General features: G+C 40.2%; 1 protein-coding gene across 2 annotated transcripts in view; it reads left to right on the plus strand.

Moving 5' to 3' along the window:
* INPP5A (inositol polyphosphate-5-phosphatase A) overlaps positions 1-24,716 on the plus strand; it is a 259,043-nt gene that overhangs the window by 219,051 nt on the left and 15,276 nt on the right. For both annotated transcript variants that reach the window (XM_069797312.1, XM_069797313.1), the window contains exon 12: positions 13,162-13,235. In XM_069797312.1, coding sequence (XP_069653413.1) covers positions 13,162-13,235 — 74 coding nt within the window. The remainder of the gene's footprint in view (positions 1-13,161; positions 13,236-24,716) is intronic.

The following is a 24,716-nucleotide window of genomic DNA, read 5'->3' on the forward strand; positions in this document are numbered from 1 at the left end:
TCAGGTCTTGACCTGCCTATGTGTGCATAAACTAACGGCATTCGTATGTTGAGTATTCTGACCTATACAAATAGGGCAAGCTACACTACACAAAATCTTCAGAAAATTTTGTGTGTTCTGCGGAAACTGTGTGTGTCAAAGTTGTTTGTGCAGGCTGACAATGTAGCCAAGTTTCCCCTTCTTTCTTCAGTCCTTTCCTCAGGGTGACTGAATTTTACCTTCCTTCCTCATACCCAAAATAAAAGAAGACAAGGGATTAATCTTCTGTGTCTCAGCTTTTTTGAACACCTCTTCATGTTTGCCCTAGTCCCACCTCTTGGTTTTGCTGCACTCTATCAATTACACGCTGTGCCTGCTCACACAGTGTATTGCTACTTTTTGCTTAGGAATGGGATGTACACAGGATCCATGACTCTCCCCTCTCTCTCTTCTTCTCTCCTACCTATGGCTTATTCTCTTGCTGTTCATAGAGGACTGGGCTGTTTGGAGGGCTGTCTGCAAGGATCCAGAGCAAGGAGGACAGCTGAAGCCCTATAACCCTCTCTGTTTTTAAGCTGATTTACACCTAGGAGATTAATTCCACGTGAGAATCTGAGATCTCACTCAGTTCTTGAGGTCAGAAGCGTTTGATGAGTTAGACTCGTGAGAAAAGTCAGGATCTGTTTCTCCTTTCAGCATCTGTAGACATCCATCCTGTTTGTTGGGACTGCTGTCCCTTCTCACAGCATGCATGGCACGTATGCTCACCACGAGAAGTACCTGTGTAGGCAACATATCTTAAAAACACAGTTACTGGGAGATAAGCTGATTTGGAGTTAGGTTTTTTTTAAATTTACAAGGTGAATGCATCCTTGGGAGATACGTAACGTTTCTTTCACTGATGTTTTGCAGTTTGGGGGACATTTAATTCAAAGTAATAATACTAATCCCAATTTCTTTTTCCATACTAATCCCATTCCTGTCCCAGATTTTCCTCTTGTGTATTAGTATAATAATTTTTTTAGCTTTTTTAAAAATAACTCAAACGTGTGTCATTTTTATTTTTTCCCAGTACATTTCCGAAGCTGAGCAAAGCTATTCTTGTTGCTGCTGTTTACCACATCCCAGTGGTATTTCGGGTGACTGCTGGTTGACTTTACATACATGGACGTGGTGCGTGAAGGCATAGGCAGAATCCCACTTAAGCACATTCCATTTCAAAATCAGCAGTCATTTCATTCATGCATCAAGAAGCGGGAAATCTTCCAGATCAAACATGGAAGGAAAAGATAAACGATATAATGAGCCATTGGAGATAATCTAATCTTCATGGTCTAGTTAAACACGCAGCACCATGATCACTAAAAACAAACTACCTATCTAAAAGGATAAATGTCTCTGTGCCGAATTCAACCCAAAAAATCCATCGCATCCTTCATCAACCGCCGGTCTTGTACCAGCCTGACAGAAATTTAATTCAAGCTGGCTCCTGAAAATAATTATTGTATTTTAAGAGTAGTAATCATTGGTCGGGACATGATTGAATGTGTCCATGCCTATTGACTTTTTCTATGATTTATAGCTTTGTTTAGTCGATATTCCCATCGAAATTGTATAATTAATTATAAGTGGGGCTGTCAGGTCTGCAGGATGGAGTGCCCTGATGAGTATTTGGGAAGATTAAATTTTCCTTAGCTGTACCAATGCAAGGCTTGGGAATTTTCACAGCACTATGGCTGTTGGATAAAGATGTTTTCTGTGTGTTTAGCAACTGCTTTAGCTCAAAATCCATTGATTTTTCTGAGGGTATTTTTTTTTATCAGTGTGGTGTCTCTTCAGTAACATTGGAATGTGTACAGATGTGACAAGACCTGACAAATATTTATTATCAACAGGCTACTTTATCATTATCCATACACAGTTATTCCTTCTTTTTTACATTGCAATCAACAAAAAGAATCTTAGGATATATTTATAAAAATGAGTATTTTTTTATGAAAAATCTGATATAGATACAAATTATCTGTTCAACAGAAATTCAGTTTGAAATGCATACAGCAATCTGTCAGGTCTAATTTTTCCAAACTAATCTGTATCTTATCCAGACTTATCTGCAGCTTATTCCAACGTTAACTTAGCAATTACCTATATTTATTACCTTGAAGTGCAATGACCATTCTGCATCATTTTATTTCAGAAAGGAACACCCAGATTTATCCAGCTGTGTAGTGATAGCAAAAAAAGAAAACCTATTTGAAAATAGCTGTAGCAATAATGTGAAATTGTCTTAGTATTTAATTTGTATGTTCTGAATTGCACGCCAAAGTTATAGTACATCAGATGGACCAGGGTGTAACTCCCGTAACTACAACAGAACTACCGTGTCTAGGTGCTATGGGGAAGGGTGTTACGGAGCGGCAATGAGGAAGGTGGGACAAGAGGAGGTACAACATGTACAGTTTCACCTTAGTGTCAGACAGATTCCAGTTTAAGTTGTTGCTTTTGAATTAGAAAAAGCTTAACACCTCTGACCTTGACGGTAGGATATAGCCAAGCTGTGCCGTACAGCACTGTTGTGTCCCCCTGCTCCAGAGACTTGCCCATGAACAGTGGTTAAAGAACAGATGAGGCTTCTCTGATCTGAACTGGTTGCTTACACCCTTCAAGAGGCGGCAGCCCCAAGCTGGGAACAGCAACCATATCCCAGCCACTCCTCTTTTGTGCTCCTGCTCCTCACCCACCCAGAAAGCACGATGAGTCCCCACGCAAGGGGGGACTTGGGGAATGCCCAGGCCTTCTCCGTAGGCTTCCCGAGAGGGTCTGCAGTGCTGTCCACTCTTCTGACCTTACGCTAACTCACCAGTACATTACTCCCACAAAATTTGGTCGTAGCTTTGGATTTGCCAGCTCTCAAGTGATCAAAATTAGCATGCCGATGCTTTCAGGAGAGTAGCAGTGCGCAGGGAGTTCTTGAATAAATCTACACTTTCACTGTTTTTGTTTCAAATTCCTTAATCATTTGTGATAAATCAGGCTATAAGTGGTTTTTTCAAAGTATCTTGTGTTTAGGAGTTCCCTATTAATTTCAAAACAATCAAAAGAAAAGCAAGCCAGGGATAATTATTTAATGAAAAAATTACAATCATGTTATTGATTTGTACAAAAGAACCGCAAGCTAAATGCTGTTTCTTCAGTAGTCAGTTAAATAAATATATAGTAAGAATGTAGGAACTCTTAATGACTACAGAGGAGTGATTTAGTTATTAGGAATAATTCTATAATCTTTAACCACAGTTGGAAATGAGAAATGGTGCATACGTTCCTGTCTTTCGTATGAACCATATTAAAGAATCAATCCAGATAGAAACTAACGTACTGTCCTTAAGATTTTGACCACAACTGTGTAATAAAAGTAATCAGTGAATTAATTGTCTTAAGAGTTGAACCTGGTGTTGTTCCTACTAAAATGATATTCTCTTTTGTCCGTTGATGTTCATGGAAACTGGTGACTAATTCTATAGCCGTGCTTACACCGGTCGTCACTCCTTCCTGCTGTCCTCTGCTGCCCTTGGGCAGCGCCGGCCCCGCTCTCGCAGGGACATGTGCCTTGGCAGTCCGTGATCTCGACTGCTCCCCTGGCCTCTGCTGCTTGGAGGTAGAAGAGGTTAGACCGAGGGTGCCAGCCGCACAGTAGCTCCTGGATAATCAGATGGTTCAGAGGACACTGTTGTTGTTACCAGCATTAATTCCAAAACAGATTTGAGATAGTTACACAGAAAAGCCCAGTGATCTCCAGCCTAGATATTCATGAAATGGAAGTGGTTCGATTTCTTACTTTAGTTGTTATTATAATGGAAAAAAATAAGCAAAGAGCTTCACGTTGTTATCAGTGGTCCTTCAGCAGTCCTCTTGCTGCAGAGAACAAACAGTGAACTTCTACAGAGAGCACATTCTTACTCGATTTCTATGTTTCAAACAGTGAAATCAGCCTTCAAGGGTAGGTTCCCTTTATTCTGTGTGTCTGTTTAGCTTGAACTGATATGGTCTGAGAAGAAAATTACAATGTGCTGTAAAAATGGACTGAGTTATAAAGGTCTTGTTCTCCCTATGCCAAGTAATGATTTAAAGTGATCTGGTATCATGCTAGTTAACTTAGAGTTGTTATTACAAACAGTTCAGGCAAACATACTTTTAAATTATGAGTAATTTATTTGTGGGTTTTTTTAATACTGCCAGGAAATCTTGAAAAGATACGCAAATTGAGAAGAAAGGTTTAGTCCATGAGGGACCTTTATTAAGCTTTTTGTGAGAATATGTGTGCTCATGGAGGTTAAGGATCTGGCATCACTGAAAATGTATTAATCAACAGACAAGATATAGCACAATGCACTCTTCCCAATGGCCTTGGCTCTGACCCTTTTAAAGATAATGGGAATACTGTCCACTAAGAACTAGATTAGGACGATCAAATGCATTTCATCAGGGTTTGACTTGAACCATGATCCCAGAGGTGAAAAGGCAGAGGTTTATCCACTGAGCCAACCAGCCCCTGTCCAGATAAAATCTTGAATATGATGTATAAGGGCAAATTAGGATAGAGGAAGGAAATTGATTGCTTAGGACAATTGTTACCTAGGACTGGTCATAAGGAAATCCTATGCATCCTGAAACTGCCTCTTTTATTTAAGGTGGTCATCTGAGATGCCTGATTTTCATAAAGTACTAGTAGGAAAATGGCTTCGAGCACTATTCCTTTACTCAAAAACAGTATTCTCATGCTTGGAATTGCATTTGCTTAAGTTAGTGGTTAGTTGATATGCCATTGGACAAACTGCAAAATGAGTAATAACAGAGATAGGAAATATTATCAATAAATTGTTCTCACTAGCAAACATAAATGTAAAGCCAGATTGCAGCAGAAGTCAATCCAGATGTGCTGGCTTAGCTATTTACCGGCAGCTTCATGTTCCAGATAAATGTATTATTCTGGTGTAGAATTTGCCCATATCACAAAGTTAAAAATATTGTTTTGTGACCTTTTGTCCCCCTGTCCTGTTCTATACAGCTATTGTAAGTCCTAAGGCTAATTCAGATGTACTGTGCTATATTTATTTTTTTAGGCATTGGTAGTTGTTTAAGGATCACCTAAAGAAGAGGTCCAACATCTGTATTTGCACTCTATAATCCAGCCTGTAGTCAGTATGATCTGCTAACATGCTTTCGCCTAGGGGCACCCTTTTTAACCTTTGTGACATGCAAGAGGATGCAGAGATATGGGCTCTGGTCCCTGGTATTGTATTTAACATTACATAGGTGTTGAAAGAAAAACAGTATAGGAAGAAGAGGCTGGAATCCAGATCTCCTCTGATCCCAAGAGTGGCCTTCGGCATCTCTCACTGCCCTGCTGCTTGCGGGCGTCTGCGTGCCCAGGCCTGGGCTTGGCAGGAGGTGCTCCCTCCCTGCCTTCCCTTCCCTTCCCAGGCTCCTCCGCCTGCAGGCACCTGGCAGCTCCAGAGAGGTAGGGGTATGAATTTGAATCCCCTCTGGGACAGAAACACCTCAAATTTTAGGTGTCTGGAAGTTTTAGATGACCTTTCAAGTTGCTCGATTGTACATGGGGAAGACAGCGTGGATGCCCAGAGCTCCCCAAACACCCCCTTGGAGTGGGACACTGGGTGTTCAGGTGCCTCTGGGGTCCTGCCCGTTCCCCAGAAATCTCGTGTCAGCCAAGCCTGCCTCACAGGCCTTGTTCAGGAGAGGTTTCAACCCACAGTGGGAGTTTAGCCCAAGTAAGAAACATGGATCATAGTCTTTCTCCAAGAAAGTTCCATTTTTTTGTCACTCTAGAACTAACACTAAAACTGTATTCAACATATTTCTATGCTTTTTTTCAAATTGCAGCTCACAAACTGACAATTTGACAGGACAATGCATGCTGGTTTTAACTCCCTAATGGTACAAATTCCTGTTACGTTTTCACAGTAACAGACATGTAAAGTTTCATGAAGTAATCCACTGAATCTGTCACATTTGCAAGCAGGATTTTCCTAATTAAAATCTTTTTGTTTTAAAATTAGCATACACTCAGTCGTTCTTGCCATTTTGAATGAGCTATATTACAAGCTGTTGTGCACAGTTTATGAATTAATTACAATAATGTTAAAGTGTCTATTCCTGTAAAGTTTTGAAAAAGGTAGTTTGCACAAATGCAGTTTTGCAGAGTCAATATTTTTAAATCAAGGTAGGCACAGGCATCCCAGGAGAGTGAGTGACAAAATCTACTTTTTACCATTAGAAAACAGGAAGCAGGCGTTCAGACTTTGACCAGCTGGTAGAGACACTGAGAACTGGCACTCGCCAGGAGGTCCTCATTGCTTTCACATCATATTGATGTACTAAAGAGCAAATAACATTCTTTGGAGAAATCAGGCTGGAGCATAGGATGATGGGAGCTGTAGTCTCTGTGTTTGAAAGCTGTGAGCGGTTGTGCTGCATTTCAGATGCTTTGGGCTCTTCGTCAGGCGGTGTAAAGCGGGAGGGATGGGACCCAATTTGCTTCTGCAGAGCAGCGTTTCGGCAAGGAGCCCTTGGGATGTGACAGGGTGCTTTTGTTGTCAGCAGAATGTTAATGCAGGTAACTGCTGCTGCATGAGTGAGACTCTTTACTTAACCTGATTCAGTGCTTTTAACTTCTTAACTAACTAGTTTATTCTTTACATATTCTTAAGTTTAGTCTCCTTATTGAGAACTAATCGCCTGAGTAGTACAACGGGATTCTGGGTTGGTTGGGTTTTTTTTCAAGTAACAAAAATATGCCAAGGTCAGATCTGGATTCTCTGCTGCATGTTGCTGATCAGAGGGGTGACTGAGCCCTGGGGTTTAACTTACAGCTTATCCATCCTAGTAATTTCAGCCTGAAGCCCATGGACATGGATTGAAAGGATCCACACAGGGCAATTAGGAAAACCAAGATGATATGCAAAATGCAAGCCTGTGAAATGTCTAAAAGGGCTACAGCCTCCACTGGAAAAATGTAAGGGCTACATAATTGGAAAAGTTTGAAAGCAGTTTTATCCAAATCAGTGTTCAGGTGTGTGTGTCTTACAGGACCAACAGACATCATAAGGCACTAAGTGCCTTTCAGAATGAGAAATACTGCAGCATATGAACTCTGAGAAGTGTTTGTGTTAGACCTTGATGCTAGCTGAAAGCCCCGAGTCTCGAGCACATTCCTCTGCAGCGTGCTGGGCGCTTACCCTGCCCTACCCATCAGCTGAGCACATCACCGCTTTGGAAAGTCAGTACAGCTTTACTGTGTCTGGTATCATGGTGCTACTCCTCCACCAGTAAAGAACCTGTGCCTTGTGGTCCTCGGGGCTCAGGCTGTGCAGCTGCAGCCATCTCCACCCCTGCCTGGGCCCTGCAGCGCAAACCAGGCTTGGGGGGTATGAGGAGGATGAGAAATGTGGGAATGTGAGACATCAGGCAAGGAGACAGAAAAGGAAGCTCTAATGAGACAGAGCCAATAGTAGTCTCCAGTAATTAGTCTAGTGATCAATAGACATCAAGGGAAAGTGTTGTTCTTTCTAGACATTTTAAGCAATCTAAATATTTCCATACTAGAAATACTATTTTTAAATGCATTTTCCAGAGCAGTTTTCTGAAAAAGTTGAAATACTTAGTAGAAAATGTTCGTGTCCTTTAAACCATTGGAATGTCGCCTGAGAGAGAGGCATATTGTCAAAACAATAACAAAACAGCATTTTCCTGGGGGAGCTTCCACTGAAATCAAAGATTTTCTGAATTAGTACAGGCACAGGGAGCCTTCGGTGCCAACAGTCCTATACTGCCTGTGCCTAACTCTTCTAATGCTAAGAAAAGTATATTTGGTGCAGTTTCTGTGGGTGCCGTATACCCACATTTATGTAGGAGTTTATGATTTGACAACAGTGCCTTTCAGGATGCGTAGACAAATTCTCAGAAATATGCAGAAATATAATAATATTCAAAAGCAGTGTAAGTGGTACATTTATGTTCAGTAATTTTGGCTTTTTTCTGTGAAACACAATTTTAAAGAATGGCTTCATGAGAGAAAGGAAATTAAGATTCAAAATATATAGTAATGGGTCATTTTACAAAGTCTTAACAAGAGAAAACAGTAGCTTTAAAATAAGGCTAGAGCAGAGTTGTGTATGACATTTTCATGGGTAAGTGGGAGGGATCAGCATTTTCACAGACCTTTGTTTGAAGTCGGTAGACTGCTGAATCAGTTTCTAAATATTTTTCTTTGACTGGGAAGCTGGATAAAATTACTGTATTTCCAGAGTCTCTTGAAAAAAATCGTGTGCTACACAAGACTGGCAAAGGAGGTTACAGTGACCAGTGACCACATATTTTAATCCTCTAAGGTCATTTCTGTATGCTTATCTCCTCTTTTTGGTCTGAAACTTCATTTCCCTTTCACAGCTGTGAATTCTCTGGTGGGCCCTGCAGATGGATTTGATAAATGCTGCTAATATCACCTTCTGATCTACCAATGCTCTGACTTTGGTCTGTAGGTCTTGATGAGTAATTGCCGTTGTTCTACTCCAATGACTGAATTAAGTTGCCCTGTTTTAAAGGGTTCATACGTGTGTGACTTTAGCCAAGGTGGCCCATTGCAGCATACCAATGGACACTGACCTTTTAAGAGTGCCTTATCGCTTTAAACTGAAGCAAGCAAAATTACCCTGATTTCTACAACTGGCTAAACTCTGCTATAATCCTTTGATTACTGTCAAGCTACAAATATCAAAATTTAGTATTACAGATAATTGTTCTCTTTGGCCAAAGCACACACTGCTTAACCACATACGGTGCCATGAGCTATAGGGACTGTGAACTGCAGCCCATACTCCAGCCCTGGGACGAGGGAGCTCACTGGAGTCCCCATCGGAAGGACTGCACTGTACTGAGACCATCCGTCCAGCCCTACGCAATTTTTTCTTTCTGAGTGGCGTACGGGTTCTGCAGACGGTGCCTGTGCAGGACTGCACGCCCTGGTGTCATGCATTGCCTTCTCCTTCACCCTTGTATGTAAAGGTTCTTGTACATCAGAGCGCTGACAAAAAAAGGGGGAGGAAAAAAAGAAACCCTTCAGCAGCTTTTACAGGCAACACAGTTGCCTGGAAAAACAACAGTTTCTGTAATTCCCTTAGGAGGTGATGGGCAATGTAACTGATACAGGCAACAGCCCTAAATGTTTTTAATTCTACTCAAATTAAAAAGGGAATATCTTTTACTGCAAATGCAGTCATTCTTTAATTCTGTGCAGAGAACTTCGTTGATATCAAGCCAATTCCTATTCGGGTCAATAGAAGCTTGAGTATACAAATTAAATGAAGCGTTTGGCTCCTGAAGTTTGCTAAATGGAAATACATAACTTCAGACTGCAGAATCCTATCAATAAATGTAACCTGTTTTTAAAAATCATATTCCGCCCTGTGAGTTTTTTCTCACAGTCAGAGGCCAGCAGATGCATGCTGCGTGCATTCTTACACATACTGCATGGCTGTATTCCCTGAGGCATATTATTTCTGTGTCTCATGGGGTATTAGCTAACCATAGATATATTAGTCATATGTATGGATGGTATTTTCATTTGGAAGATGTTAATCAAACGTTCGTGTTGGGTTGGTCACTGGACAATGTAGAGCAAATATCTTGACATAGTATCAGCAACTCAGTGGTTACTGCAGATAAAACATAAGCCCTGCATCATCGTTGCTATCATTTAGGTATAGATACATTGGTGAAATTGAGTTGGGGAGAAAAACAGTCTTCTGAACTGCCTATGACATATAGTTCAGGAATTAACTTCCAGCCACAGCATTTTAAAATCTCTGTGTAATTGCTCAAATTACCCCAGCACATCATGTAACACCTTAAAGATTTGGTTCTTAAGGATGATCTTATAATGAGTAAATTAAATAGAACAATATATTGATTTTTAGGCTTTTAACTTAATTTCTTTGTAATTTTTAAGGCATTTAGAGTGACAGACATACTCATGTTTACTGTTACAGCAATGACATTATTCACAGTCCTGTTTAGTGTAGAATACGGAAGTGAGCAGTTTGTACTGAAAATTGCCGTGAACAGAGTATGTTCTGTGTGTTTTTTTCTAAATACAATGTTACATGCTTTAAAAATAAAGACATTACCCTGTGAGATTCTGACTGCTCCTCAGTACCATCTTGCCTATATTAATTTACATTCATTTTCTGTAGTGCCAAGGAGCTCCAGACACCCATGTACCTGTCATAAAGCAGATACAATTAAATGATGGCCGTGTCAGGTCCCATTCCTTCTCTTATTAAGTTGCATTGAGGGAAAGTGACATTTATAACTGTTTGTGACAAGACCTAGTGAACGCCTTGGTTTTTCACCAGTAATCTTGCATTTTGAGATTACAGGCTTAAATGAGAACCCAAGTGCTTTTAATACCAAAAAAAAAGTAATAGTTAAAGCATGCTCTTCTACTGAAAAATTAACTGGAGTTTTCTCAAAATGCACAGTTCAAGTTTTCATCATTTCTCCCCCTCATCTCCCCCACTGTCTGCAGTGCTACCAGGTAAATAAAGAAAAGGTGTTAGGTGGATTCGCACTATGCAGTCCTGAACACACAAATAACTTGTCATTGCCCTTTGTAAGAATGAGCAGATGTCTGTTTGCATAGTTGTGGACACATTTGAACAGAAGGTTACAGATTCTGTAACATAGTCACTTAACATCTAGGAAAAAAATAAATAATTTGTTAAAATTAAGTAATAACTTAAAATTTAGCACAATATAAAAGTTTGTGCAAATAATTCAGTGAAAATATTTAACTGTTTTACATGTGAGGATGAACTGTCTACAACAAGCATTCCCTAAATATTTCTTCTAGGCACCTGGTTGGGCTGTGCCATCCAGCTGAGTCATCGTGAGTTTTTGGCTTTGTCATTTCAGGTTAAAGATGTCCCTCTACCTGGGGAAACTTGGGGAACTGATAGAGAGCACAGCACACAATACAGTCTTGTTCCTGTTATCTGTCCTCTCTGTCACCAGTGTCAGCAGCTCATCTGCATAGCACAGACACAACTAAACAAGCAACTGCAGCAAATAAACACATCAGAAACTTCTTTGGATAGTAATGCACGTCAGAATGCTTAGTCCTCTAAACCCCAGCCTTCATTTAGTTTGCAAATATCATCATAGCAAGAACAATCCGAATGTATAAAATTTTGAAAGTGTGAATTAGTGTGAGAGGACAATGCATCTATTTAACATTGCCAGCCCTTGGAATGCCCATGAGTAATTTATACCATTGTGTTCTATGGAGCATTGTTCTTTTATTCAGTCCTTGCAGTTTTCACACTTCAGAAATAGCCCTCTTTCTCCTGATGCTTCCACTTGCCTGCTCTGATCTCTTTACTTGGCAGCAGTAGGAAAAATGTATTTGCACTGTATTAATAGACATATATTTCAAAGAAAAGTTTTAACTGGGGATGGTAGATTTTTTTTCCTATGTTTTCATATCCAGTTTGTATGTATGTATTGTGGGTATACGTGAATCTATACATACTTAAATATAGGATCACAGCCTGGAAACATGCATGATAACCCATTTTTTTCTGAAGTATGTTGAGATTGCTTCAGTAAGAATAGAGACTGAACCATCCCAACATTTTTAGGATTGAGCTTATTATTAGATACATACTGTAAGTTTCCACACAGATGTTTATAAATATTTATCCAAACATCTTGGATACTCAGGCTTTTGATCAGATGTTAAAACATGTACAAATTATCTGCAGTTACTTGTATTGCAAAATCTTTTCCAGCGTACCATCACAGAGTTTGGTGTCAGATGCACTAAAACAGGGAAAGCTGCCCATTAATTGGCATCCTCCTTTAAAAGTATGTACATACAGCAACACGGCAAGTAGAAACTGAAGAAGGCCGGGTGGGCCTTAGAGAGGTAGCTAATCAGCAGTGCAGGTGGTTCAGGTAGCTGCTTTTCACACAGATAATTAATGTGTACAAGTAGCTGCTAATTGCACATTTCAGGAATGATTTATGAGGTGGCAGAGGGGAAGGAGGGGGACAATCTAATTTCTTTGGGAACCTCTGCCATTCATACAATGGTATCAGCACAGCTGTGAGATGGGACATGATTAATGAACAGCGGGCAAACACACCGCCATCGTACGGGATACTGTTTGGATGACACGCTTGTCAAAATAGAAAGTGGCACTTAGAGCGACGGACAGTAACAGTGCAGATTATGAGCTTTTTGTCTTTTAACTCGCTAATTCACCCAGACGTCAGGCTTAACACCAGCCGTGGTTCTGAAATAAGGTCGTTCGTGTCCATCAGAACAATTACTGGTTTAATGTGGACGATTATCATTGACTTGTTATGAGCAGGTTTGTGTTTATGAACAAAAGACTGCAGATATTTATTTTCTCTGTAGAGGTCCGGGGGAAAACAAATTTGGCAAGGACTAATATTTATACAGGACATTAAATTTAGACTTATGAACATCTCTGTTAAATATTGCTTCTAGTACTATATCTTGGCTGCTGCCTGGGAACACATTTTACCTATTGTCACGTATCCCTCTTTCTGCTATCTGACATGCACCACCCAAAATAGGTGTACAAAAACACTGCTTGTCTTTGCTTAGGAAGAGTGATGTGCACATCCTTGTGTTTGTTGTACCTTCTTATCTGAGCTAAAGATAATATTAAGTAATATGATACTTTTTGCTGGCATTTTTGTGGGCTGATTAGCATATCAGTTTGCTGTACTTTTTAATGCTAGTCTAGTTTATCTTTAAAAAGATTGCTAATAAAATTTGAAAAAAAATAGCCATCTTGAAATACTAAGTGTACATATAGGTCACTGCTGTAAAAAGCCAGTGTTACTGTGTTTCACTGAGATGAAAAGGAACATTTTGCACACTTTTCTCAATTAACTGTTTATGTATCAAAATAGTACTGACTGTTTTGCACTATGTTTTAAAAACTATTACATGAGGGATATATCTTAAGCTGTGTAATCAAAGTCTCTATTTATTTCCTTTTATATAATGTAGTATTTTTAGATTGCTTCAGTTCAACATGAAAGAGTGAATACATTTATTTCTATCTTTTATAGCTTTTAGAATTTGACAGAGAGCTGTCAGTCTTTAAAGACAGATTGTATGAACTGGACATCTCATTTCCTCCCAGGTAAGATTCATATATAATCCATTTATTTATTTAACTAGCTAGCTAAAAGATACTTGTTACTAGCGCTGTAGGTAAAATGTGAGTGTTCCCATACATCCTGTAGAAAAGATAATGATCTTCGTTCCTCTCATAAATGTTTAGTCTTCCCACGTCCCCTGTACCACTCCATAAACAGTGACAGTGCAGTCCACATGCCGATAGTGCTGTATAGCTCATCATTTGGATTCAGCTGATCCTGTCTTTTATAGCTGCCCTTAAAATAGACCTGACGTGATTGTGTGCTAGGAGGTGTGTAGCTACTTTTAAGCACTGGACCCAGATAACCTGTTACAGTACTTTATTGCAACCATAAAGGCAGTCTTTGCCTCAAGCTGTTGAAAACTGACGAGCAATGGCACTCACTAGCAGTAGACTCGAAGTGGGGGTGCAGAGCCTAATGCCATCACTCAAGGGGGGATCCAAAGGAACTTAGATTCTGCTTTTTCAGTTTCAGTAAACATGTCATGTAAGTGTTAAGACTATTAGAATAATTTGGCTTTTTTAATACACATGCATGATTTTAATCAGCTGTGTCCCTTAGGTGAATTTTAGCCATGAATAGACAAGTATTACTATCATACAAAACCGAGATTTTTGCAAATGGCAGTCCTGTTCAGGAGAAATCTGTGGAAAATTTGGTATAGTTTTAAACATGTATGGCCCCTTTCCAAGAAGGAAGAAGTTGAATCTCACAGTTGCTTTTAAGGGAAAGAAATACTGCATTCGCAAAGAAAGTTAAAGTTCAAGAAATCATAGATAAAAACATACTTTTTATATACTTTTTTCTTTTTAATAGATAAAATATTCTTAAATATTGCTGTTTTGTCCTTTATGGACAGATAGAAAAGTATGATGTTTTGGCATACACTAAGAAAAAATTTGGAAAGCTTGCCTTTTTGTTATCATAATCTCATTATTTCTCACCAGCCAGCTGCGATACTGATTATATTGATCCCTTGGGACAATGGAAGTATGCATGGAGAGGTTACCGCCACTCTAAATTGTTCTTATTGATTGAGTATGATAACAGAAGACCAGCAGTGTGTACATCTCTTGAGTGTATTTCATTAGTTGTCTACCTGGTCAGGGTAAAAGGAGGTGAGGGGAAATAGAGATAAATTTTTTACCAGAAATACGCTTCTACTTGATTTCACCAACATCAGTGCTTTCAGCCAGAACAAGGTTTGGCAAAAATACGTTGTTGCATTGAATGGTTTGCAGATTCTTCAAACATTTCTGTCAATACGGTTTGGTGTCATTCTGCTCTCAAGCAAAGATCAGAAATTCGGTGTGAGTAGTCTTTGTATCTAAGTTGTGCTTTTCATCTGTCTGTGAAACATCTGGCCAAGGTTTAAACCCTTGAAAAATTTCTTCTCACAAATACATCCAGATCTCAGTAGAGATTTCTGTTATTATTTTAGTGGTTAAGTTTCTTGCAAATTATACCTAGACTGGATACAACCCAGGATTTTCCTCACAGCTACCAAGGGCTGTGCCCTGTGAGGTGGTGGGCAAGTAATAAATGAGACTTCCTCTCCTTTACATCTCGTTGGAGCAAGGTGTGGTGGGAAGTCTTCATGAATGAAATACAGGTGGAACAAAAGGCAGAACGAAAACTCCACGGGAGCCACCTGGTAGCTGTGCAGGGAAGGGCACAGCTAGGACTCAGAAGGGTGAAGCCTCAGGCCAGCCCTGGGTCTCCAGGCAAGGAGACTGAGACTTGCAGAAGCAGCCAGAAGAGGAAAGCTCTAGCAAGTTAGATGATAAAGAGACTAGGACAATGAGGCAGGGCTGCAGAGGAGGGAGGACTGGGCAGGGATGATCTGGGGTACTGAGGGAGAGTGGTGAAAACCATAGGAAGAGCGAGATGGCTGCAGGATACTGCCCATGGGACGTGACAGCGAGTTGGTCTTGCCCTTCCCAGGTGAAAACGACTAGCTGGGAAAAAGATTTTCTGTGTCACTTCCTAGCACTGATCCACAGAGAGTGATAGACTGCTGATGCCAGATGCTGGAGTACCTAGGAATCCCTGCCAGGCTGAGGTATGGCCACTTCTCCTTGAGATATGGCCAGAATGGAGCTTGGAAGTGGCATAATGTCAGACTGTATAAAGAGAGAAAGAAGCCTTGGGGCAAAATGGAAGATGTTTGACAAAAGAATTAGAAGTTAAACTGGGAGTAAATAGGGCTTGTGAGAGCTGTGATTGAGAACTGCTGACATTGCTACAAAACCAGCAGTGAGTTTGGGGGGAGTGGATGGGGAGAACCATATGAACAAGAGCAAGAAGAGGTAAATTAAATATTAGTCAACTGCATTTGTACTCTCTGCTGCCTCAGTATCTGAATTCTTTGGCACAGAGCATTAACATCCAAATGATATACTTCAATACCATTAACATTTTAAGCTACTGTATGTACTGTATGAGTCTATTATCGTCTAGAACAAAAATACTAAATAAAGTGCTACGCCAGAGATGAACCCCTGGTAAAAAAAAATGCAAGACCAGGTGCAAATGTTCCATCCCAGAAATCTCTGTGGATGAAACGCAGATTTTTACTTTGTCTAATTGAGGTAATGAGTGAAATGAAAGAAATACCCTGTAATATGAGCTAAGTATCATTTCTTCTTTCCTCCCCTGCCCACACGCTTGCAGACTTGGCTAGGTAATTACAGGAGCAGCTCTCTGAGGCCATAGCGCTGTCATCAAGGAGGACAGTCACCAACTTCTGATGGCAACTTATCCGTTGCCAGCTCCTTCTTTCTAAATTTTATTACTTGCTTTTGTTTCCTTGCAAAGCCAAAGCCAAATCTAGCTCATACTCTTGTTTTGTACACACCACCAATATTAGAGATTAAATATTTCAGTAAGTACAATTTTGGCTTGCAAAGTTAAAGTTGAGGCAGCTGAGCCCTAGCTGTCGTTGATCTGCATTACAGGATGTGATGGACTCAGGTCCTGCATTCACTCCCCTCGCTACCCCAGAACAAGGGGCTGTCATACCCTCGCTCTCGGCATGATGCCTGCCATGGGCATTTTCGTGTGGCTCCACAGGAGGCGGCACCCTGGCTCCACAGCTGCTGACAAATCCTGCCCGGGGCAGTGGCCAGCAGTCAGATTACTCTTGCTTCTGACCAAGATCCTGACCACTTCTTGCTATGGAAGATCCCATAACATTTTTGCAAGAGCATAGTCGTCTAGACAGATGTTCTGGCCGAAGTCCCGGTAGTTGGATTCCACCTCCCCAAACGCGCTGTTACTTGAGTTCAGTTTGGTGGTATTCCTCACTTCCTGCCCCAAACCGCTGCGCAGCGTGCTGGTGCTGTGCTGATTGCTGCTGCACTGCAGTGCTAAGGGACGCTGAACTCAGCAGTTATCTGCAGACCACAGCTCTTTAACTCGCTCAGATGCTTGTAAAAAAAAAGATCTGCACTACCAAGGTGGAAGCAGACACTTCTGAGCAGGGACCCTGGCCAAATCTTGGGAAACGGTTGTGAAGGGTTGTTTCCAGCTTCACCCATTCACCTCTATTCCCACTCAGTTCCCAACTTTGGGGCTTTGAGAACAGTCTGGGGAGTGGGAAGGGGGGTGCAGCGTAACATGGCAAACCCTTCCTCAGCCTCCAAAGGCCCACAGAGAACCAGCCCTGCGGCTGCTGTTCTCACCTATGTTGAAGGGGAGCAGTGAAGGGGATAAACATGCAGCTTTGCCTGCTACTCACTCTGTTTCCTTCTTACAACTAAGTAATAGTAATAATAATAAATAGAAATAAATTTTTTATATACTGAAAGCTGGCACTTCCTTTGTGGCATGGAAGGGATACTAACCCTGAGTTTATATAACACAAAATTTCTTTGAACTTACACAGAGACTATTGAAAAAATATGAGAATTAAATATGAGAATATTGCTAAAAACATAAGATGTAAAATCAACAAGCTAAACTCATGCATATACAAAGAGCAAATTGGCTTGACGTTAGGGTGCTTCTTTTCACCCATCCCTCCTCGTGTTCTGGGTTATATGGCAAGGGAATCCTGCTTTCCGTCGTGTAGTCCTTGCACAGGTGCCAAGCCTCAGTAAGAAGTCTTGCCTAAGTGAAGTACTGCAGAACTGGATTTATGGTTGTTAGAGTTACTGCAGGTCAGTGTCCTATTTTTGTTCATGAAACTAAGCACATTGATTTTCCTGGAAGAAATAATATGATTTCTTTTTCTTTGTATTGAAATAATGACCACAATGTGCTATTAAATGCAAAACCAGGTATTTTGAATAAGCAAAAAGCAGTGGTTTTAATGTAGGACATTTTCTTTTTAACTTAGAATGTTTTCATTCATGCGAGAAAGAAATGAAATGTATGGCCTAAATGTCTTGGTTTCACTTCCTAGTAGTTTTTCATCCATTTTTCCCTCATTTTTTCTTTTCTTTCAGGAAAAAAAAAAAAAATCTGTAGCTTATCATGACTTAGCTGCTTTTATATACTGTTTGTAAATACAAGCTTAATATATATTTGTCATATATCCAGTCATCCTAGATTTTGTATTTTTAACCAAAGGAGGATATGATCAGTCCTGTATATTTAGAAACTACTTCTTTAAGCTTCTTGGTATTCTTAGCTAGAAAGTGTATGGTGCATCCGTTTGTTCTGCAAATGCATCAAACTGGAGGGAGAGACAGAGAAAGCTCTAGTCACTTTTTGTGTCAGGCTTATGGGCTTAATTAGTGGGCATTTGAATTTAGAAGGAAGTTGTAACCAATTGTAATGATAGCCTCAAAGTAGTACTTCAGAATTTGTTTCATACATGATATTTGAATTATGGTCCATTGATTCAGTCTATGAATTACTCTCTACTTCTGTTCTTGATCCATGGTGTTACAGTCTTACGTCATGGGATGCTGGCCAACAATTGAAGACAGAGTATCTTGGTTAAAATGGTACTCAATACATCTCGTACTACATTTCACATCTCTCAAAAAATGAAAGATCAATTAGGACAGTTTTCTGTTTCTTTCATTTGCTTCATCATTTGTGCATACAATTAATTGCCTGATTTGCACACGGAGTTCTACAAATCAATAGCACAGTTGTGTTCCTGTCTTTCTTGTAAATTTTTCCCTCAGAAAGCATGCTTGAGATTCAGTGTACTGTTGAGATAAATGCAAAAGGTCACATCCCTTTGAGTTGCAGCAGACTAAGTTACTTATAAATTCATTTTTTATCAGCATAAACTGTTTATTCTCTGGACTTTGTCATGAGATCTTATTGATACACTACCATAGCTGGCCTGGGGTCGAAAGCTTTACTCCTTTGAGTCGGTGGTATTTTTGTGGTTAACTTCAGTGGGGCCAAAATTTCACCCTGAGCAGTTTTCTTGGTTTGTTTTCACACCACTTGTAAAGCAGCATTACACCGTAATCCAGATACCTCAGGTATAAATATGTCTAGGTAGAAACATGCTGCACTGTTACTGACCCATGTTTTACCTTGCTTCCCAGCGTAACACTGAATGCAGCATGAGATCCTAGTCCTAACCTCCCAGCCAGTGCTGGCTGGGGACCTGCCATGTCCAATGTTGGACAACCAACTCCAATTCTTCGTAAGAGAGCTTTGTTTCGAATGAAAACAACTGGTTTTGTAGCATAAAAATAAGCAAAGTCCTAATTAAAGTAATAAGTAAGAAAACAGTCTCTTTTCATGGTGCCAGGCATTATGGTGAATGCATAAGATAGAACGCCTTTCTTCTAGAGGAAAGCCTTGAGTTAAGCTAGCTCTGAACAGCGCTTTTGTCATGAACTGCAGGCAGCGAACCCAGCCCTGAATTCTTACACCTTGGTCCCCGTTCCTGCTTATTTCAGCAGCACCATCACACGTTCATGCACTGTACGGATCTCCTCTTCAAGACTGCAAAAACTTGCTCATAGACAGAGGGTGCCCAGAATTGTTTTTCTCTAATAGTATTTTTCTCAGTTACGACTGTAAAGGTATTTCAGAATTTAATTTTAAATTTGAGCCTGTGGTTACAAAAAATGAGGGTAAACATATTGCTATTCTAGAAAGTATTTGGAAATTTTGGTGTCCTCAGAGTGCTTACATACTTAAGAGTACGGACTGAGAAAATAAGCAAATCTCATACTTGCATATTCTCAGTTTTCATTTAAAATTATGAAAGACGTTCTGTTGCAATGATCTGAACGGAGAGGACGTTTTTGTACGTTCTGTGTTTTAATTATTTTGTATTACTATATCTGCATCTTTTGCAATTAATTTCTCTGTCCTTTCTCCTTAATTTCAAATGAAGCCATGACAGTCATGTAGGCATATATTTTCATACTGACAAGAATTTTTCTTAAAGGAAATCACTATACTTTGCTCTTTAGATGAACCTTTTTATAAGCACGTCGTTATCCAAAATTTTCATACTCCATTTTAAAAGTTATAATACCTTCTCGTAGAGCACCGTAAGTTCTGCATAACATCACATCACGATACGGTGCTGTTCACTGGTTCCAGTTTGGAGAAACAGCCAGTGTCCGAGCTCAGCAGTTCGGCACAGGCTGCCAGCAGCGGAACAAGGGGCACTCTGGTGCCTTCTGCTTTGCCGCCAAGAACGCAATGAGAGCTGTAAATACACCTTGCTTGTGCTCAGTAAGCTATCCATCAGGCCAGGCACGACAAGCCCTGGCGCTGCTCAGCCCCATGATGAATTTGGCTTTCCCGTGTTACTGGTGACCCTGGAGCCAGAGAGACGTGACGCTGCCCTGGGGACGTGCTCACGGTCCCGCCGGGCAAGGGCCCAGGGGCTTGTTTAGGTGCAGGCGCAGGACACACCTTGGGACACAAACGACAACGGTGGACTTGGTTCTCAGGGGAAAGGAACTGCTGAATTGCCTTAATACGTTGATAAAAATCTCCCATATTCATAAATGTTAGGGAAACTGACCTTCCATGAGACTTTACAGGAATGGTAGGGAAGAGTTACCACTCTTGCTGTCTAGGATTTAGGGAAAATAATAAAGAAAAGAGTAGGAAGTGAGAAAAACAAAACAAAAGGCATTTTTTATGTGCTTTCTCATAAAATAACACCATTTAGAGTATGAAAAAATGCAAATTGTCTGTTATAAAAAAACCTCAAGATTCTTCTTATCTTTTTATTTAGGGACCTAGAATTCTTAAGTGGTCAGACCTTCTCGTTTGCAGTTTTTCATTACACTGAGATGGCATTTCAATATAAGTAGTAATAGAAATGTTGACTTCTTGAGTAATTTTGTAACTATAAAATGCCATAATGAAATGATGATGTGTTGTAATACTTCTCTGGTTTTTTGTTCTTCTTCACGTATTTATAGTTGTCAATTTCATTACGCTCTTCAAAATTCATGTACAGTGTGCTTTTCTATAGTTTGTTACCTTCTCAGTTGACTGTAAACTACATTCAATAATCAGTTGAGTAATAATAAGAGAGCACTTAACTCTTACCACTTGTTAGAGAAAACATCTCAGAAATCATTATTCACAGGTCTCAGCAAAAAATTAGATCTTTGTGTATTTCCAGCTACTGTATCATGCTTTTTAATACCAGCTTTTAAAAACTGAACTTTATATACACCTTTTCTTATTTTCTTCCCTGTCCCTGTGCTGATGGTTCCTAAAAATAAAATTTTGATAAGTATCAAATAAAAAGTTACTTTTTAATTCTGTGGAGAGTGGAGACCCCGTACTGAGTCAATAATACTTTAAAATATTTCTTTTTAAACTACTGACTTCTTGTTTGTCTCTAAGCAATAGTACAGATAATTCTGAAAGGAAATTGAAATACCAGAGGCCTCTTTCCTGGCATTGCTCTATTTGCCAAGTTTAGACAGCCATGGAGAAAATAAGAACATTGCTGTACAGCTGTCTTGTCACCGTTTGGTGTTTAAAAAAGAACTGAAACGAAGCTGATGCCCTCCATAACAAGTTAATGCAAATACTCCGTGCTTTTTGATCCTTTGAGGGAGGACCCACCTTTGTTTAAACCCTCTGTGGGAAGGTGTGTGAAGTTGGCTATCCATTGTGAAAGACTGCATAAAAACACAGTGTAGCGAAATTAATATAACCTTGTAGTCCTGGCTTAAATCACTAAAAGCCAGGACAGTCAATTCTATATTTAGAAAAGCTATTTTTCAAGGCTTTATAAGTTTATAATGACCATTAAAAATTATTGCAGGTTGAAACTTGACATGAGAAGTTTCAAAACAAGAAGTAAAATGCTTACTTCCCTTTGGTTCACAGCAAGATCTCAGAAGAAAAGCACCCTGTTGCATGAGTATTTTCCTACCCATATAGCATACCTCCTTTGGGTTATTCATTTTGAATATAGCAGGCACAAGGTCAAAAAGACAAAGTACAAAAGTAGAGGATGCTGTCACCCCGTGGCCAGCCATCCGCCTGTAAGTGGAGGAGCAGAGATGAGTTCTGCTCTCAGGGTTGCTTCTGCATTTCACAGGAAACAATCACTGGACAAAATATGAAAAACAATTCTAGGAGTGGAGACCAGAGCCTTGGCATGGTTGATAAGATTGCAGGCAAATGAGGATTTTTAGAATTACCACTTTGGCCTTGATTGGGTATAAATTAAATTGAAGTGCTTTGGTTTTATCTAGCCAGTAATCCACCATTTGACTTACTTTCTGCCCTTTCAAAACAGTGGTTCACTATGTTTTCAAACTACTAAGCAATGCACAAATGGCGTTTGTTGGATTTTACATAAATATGTTAATATTTTTAATCATACATTAATTTTGGTACGTATAGATCATAATTAATATATATAATAATAGTTCTGTGAGAAGTTATAGTGTATTATAGTTATAGATCGAATTGTAGCTATAAATTGAATGGTATTAAGGCAACACAGTAAATTCATGTTAATGTACATGCAAGTGGGTTTCCGCAAGGTCTTGATAGACTCTGTGTTACTGAATGTTAGCTTCAGGACTCTTTCCAGTCAACTTTGTATGGGGAGAAGATTCCAAAGCCACTTCTGAACTCTCCTACCAGCCACATCTAAAAATAGCATTTCTGCAGGGATACTTCTGGAACTCAAAACAAAACAAACCTATTGTTCTTCTCCAGTGCAAAACTGTAATTTAGTTTAAGACCATATGTCTGCTTGATCTTATGTGAATTTTTCATCCTGCCCTGCGTGACCATCCTGCTGCGGCACAGAGGGAGTGATAGTCAGGCAGTCGCCCCTCAAAAACATTCAGAACAAAGCCTTGACTGAGCATAGCACTTACAGCATCTGCTTAATTTGCAAGGCTGTCAATTATCTCCTCTGTTCAGCAGGGCACTTAATATGTAGGCATTTCTCTAAATTCCTCTTCAATTCTGAGTTCCTTTTAATTCTTTAAGTATGTGCTTATATTGCATCAGTTTACCGTCCTGTATAACCCGTGCATCACAGAGAAGCATGCTAGCGATGCAGCAAATGAACTTCCAAAGAAAAAACTCTCAGCCTGCTAGCTCGTGACCTGTATGTGCTGAAGCCGTTTTACCCCCGGTCAGCAGCCTCTGCCCACCGGAGTTGCCCAGCACATTCTTGCCCTTCACAGTCGGGATCACCAGAAACCTGCCATGGGAGAGGTGTCTGCAGAAAATGCAGCCATCTCTGCCAGCCGGCAGAGAAAAGAGAGTTGGGGTCAGTTGTTCCTCTCCCCAGGCAAGAGGCTAACCTCTTCAAAGCCCACCCCTTTCCTCATGGGTCTTCCCTTGGGCTGAGAATGGGAGAAGTAACAAACCACACTGCCTGCAGCAACAGCAAATCCTTCCTCAATCCTCCTGAAATTTGCTAAAAATGAAGGCAGGCTGGAAGAGGAATCACAGCTTAATATGAAATCACAGGCTGCATTACAAGTCTGCTATCTTTACACAGATAAAAGACCCGTTCTAATGGAGTATTTTTCAGACATTATTCACCCATTCCTATACTATATTTTGAGGCCTTTTACTTTATATAGTGAATATTCATGTTTTCATCTCATTACCCTTTGTAATCTAATGTAGCCCATAGCAACCTTAGCCACTGGAGACTAAATACAATTCAGAATTTTAAACTCTGTAAGCTCTGTCAGTCACAGGCTCAACAGCCTGGCCGTGAGCAAACAGCAAGCCCAGTGTGAGGCTGGAAAAGAGTTTGTGGTAGTCAGCAATCATTGCAAAAGGCAGTAGGTGTGAAAAAAGAAGTAACGACATTGTGGTCAGTCAATATACAGGTGGGCAATTGTTACCTTTATCACTGTTCTCCATTAATTATTATAATTATTCTCGTAGCTGTTGTATAGCAAAGATAGGAGCTGACTTTAGCAAGAGTTCACACCCACCTACAAGGTTTGCTTTCAGATAAGTCTGCATGCACAGTAATCTCATGTATTAATCATTCTCTTAAAGGGACCTATTCTTGTTTGTTGTTGCATTAGGCTGTCATGTAATTTACTGGTTGGACATTTGTTTGCGTCTTGGATATCCTCTGTGTGGTATTTTTCTCAAGCAGACCCTCTGCACTAGCAGTATCTTGGCTTTGACACCTCTCGCCAGGAGATAGGTTGAATCCCGTTTACTCTTGGAAGAGTGTTTCTCCTTTGGAATTCCCTCTGCCTCTGGTCCCTTATTCTGTGAGAATCCTGGTTAGTCTATAATCTGTTTATTCTCTACCCTTGTATTTTGTCCCGTGACCTTTTTTTATTATAGTAGGTTGCACAATGATACATATATTTTTTCTGGTCTTATTTGCACTACAGAGTGAGCTAGTCTGCTCTGCATGAAGCAAAGCCGTTTCCAAATGCACTCACTTGTTCCTTCCCTCCTGCAGTGACCATCCAGAGAAAAACAGCTCTGCCTTTTGTACCCAGCCTTGTGGGTGCCACTGTACATATCTAGGTTGTCGCCCTTGGGTGTGAAATGGGAAGACAGGGTGATGGGTTAGATTTTGATGGGCTGCCTTTACTTACCAGTGTCCTCACCAACTGGCCTGCATGTTTTCAGAGTACGCAAACCGTCTGCTGCCAGGACTGGTGCAGTACTCCCAAAGCAAAACAGCATTCCCATTTCTTAGAACATTACCTCAGTAACACTCCTGGGTCCTGTTGTCTCACAAAAGGGGGAGTTACACACTCAAATAGATTAAAAATTGTTAAAGCCCTAGATGATTTTTATGCTTGCTGTAACAGTTACATTTATAACACATGATTTTTCTGCCAATTAAGAAGTATTTTCCACTGAATAGAAATACTTTGTACTCATTAATGCACTGTAAAACACCTTCCAGGTATCAGTGAGTTATCCTGAATCGCCAGCAGATCCCTCAGCCCCTGAGGAACAAATTCCCACAGGACATTGTATAGTTGTCTGGGTTCTTCCAGCATCAAAGGCACATTCTGGAGCACAGGAACAGCTTCCCAGCTGGA

This window comes from Haliaeetus albicilla, chromosome 11, assembly GCF_947461875.1.
Source record: "Haliaeetus albicilla chromosome 11, bHalAlb1.1, whole genome shotgun sequence".
Classification (NCBI taxonomy): Eukaryota; Metazoa; Chordata; class Aves; order Accipitriformes; family Accipitridae; genus Haliaeetus; species Haliaeetus albicilla.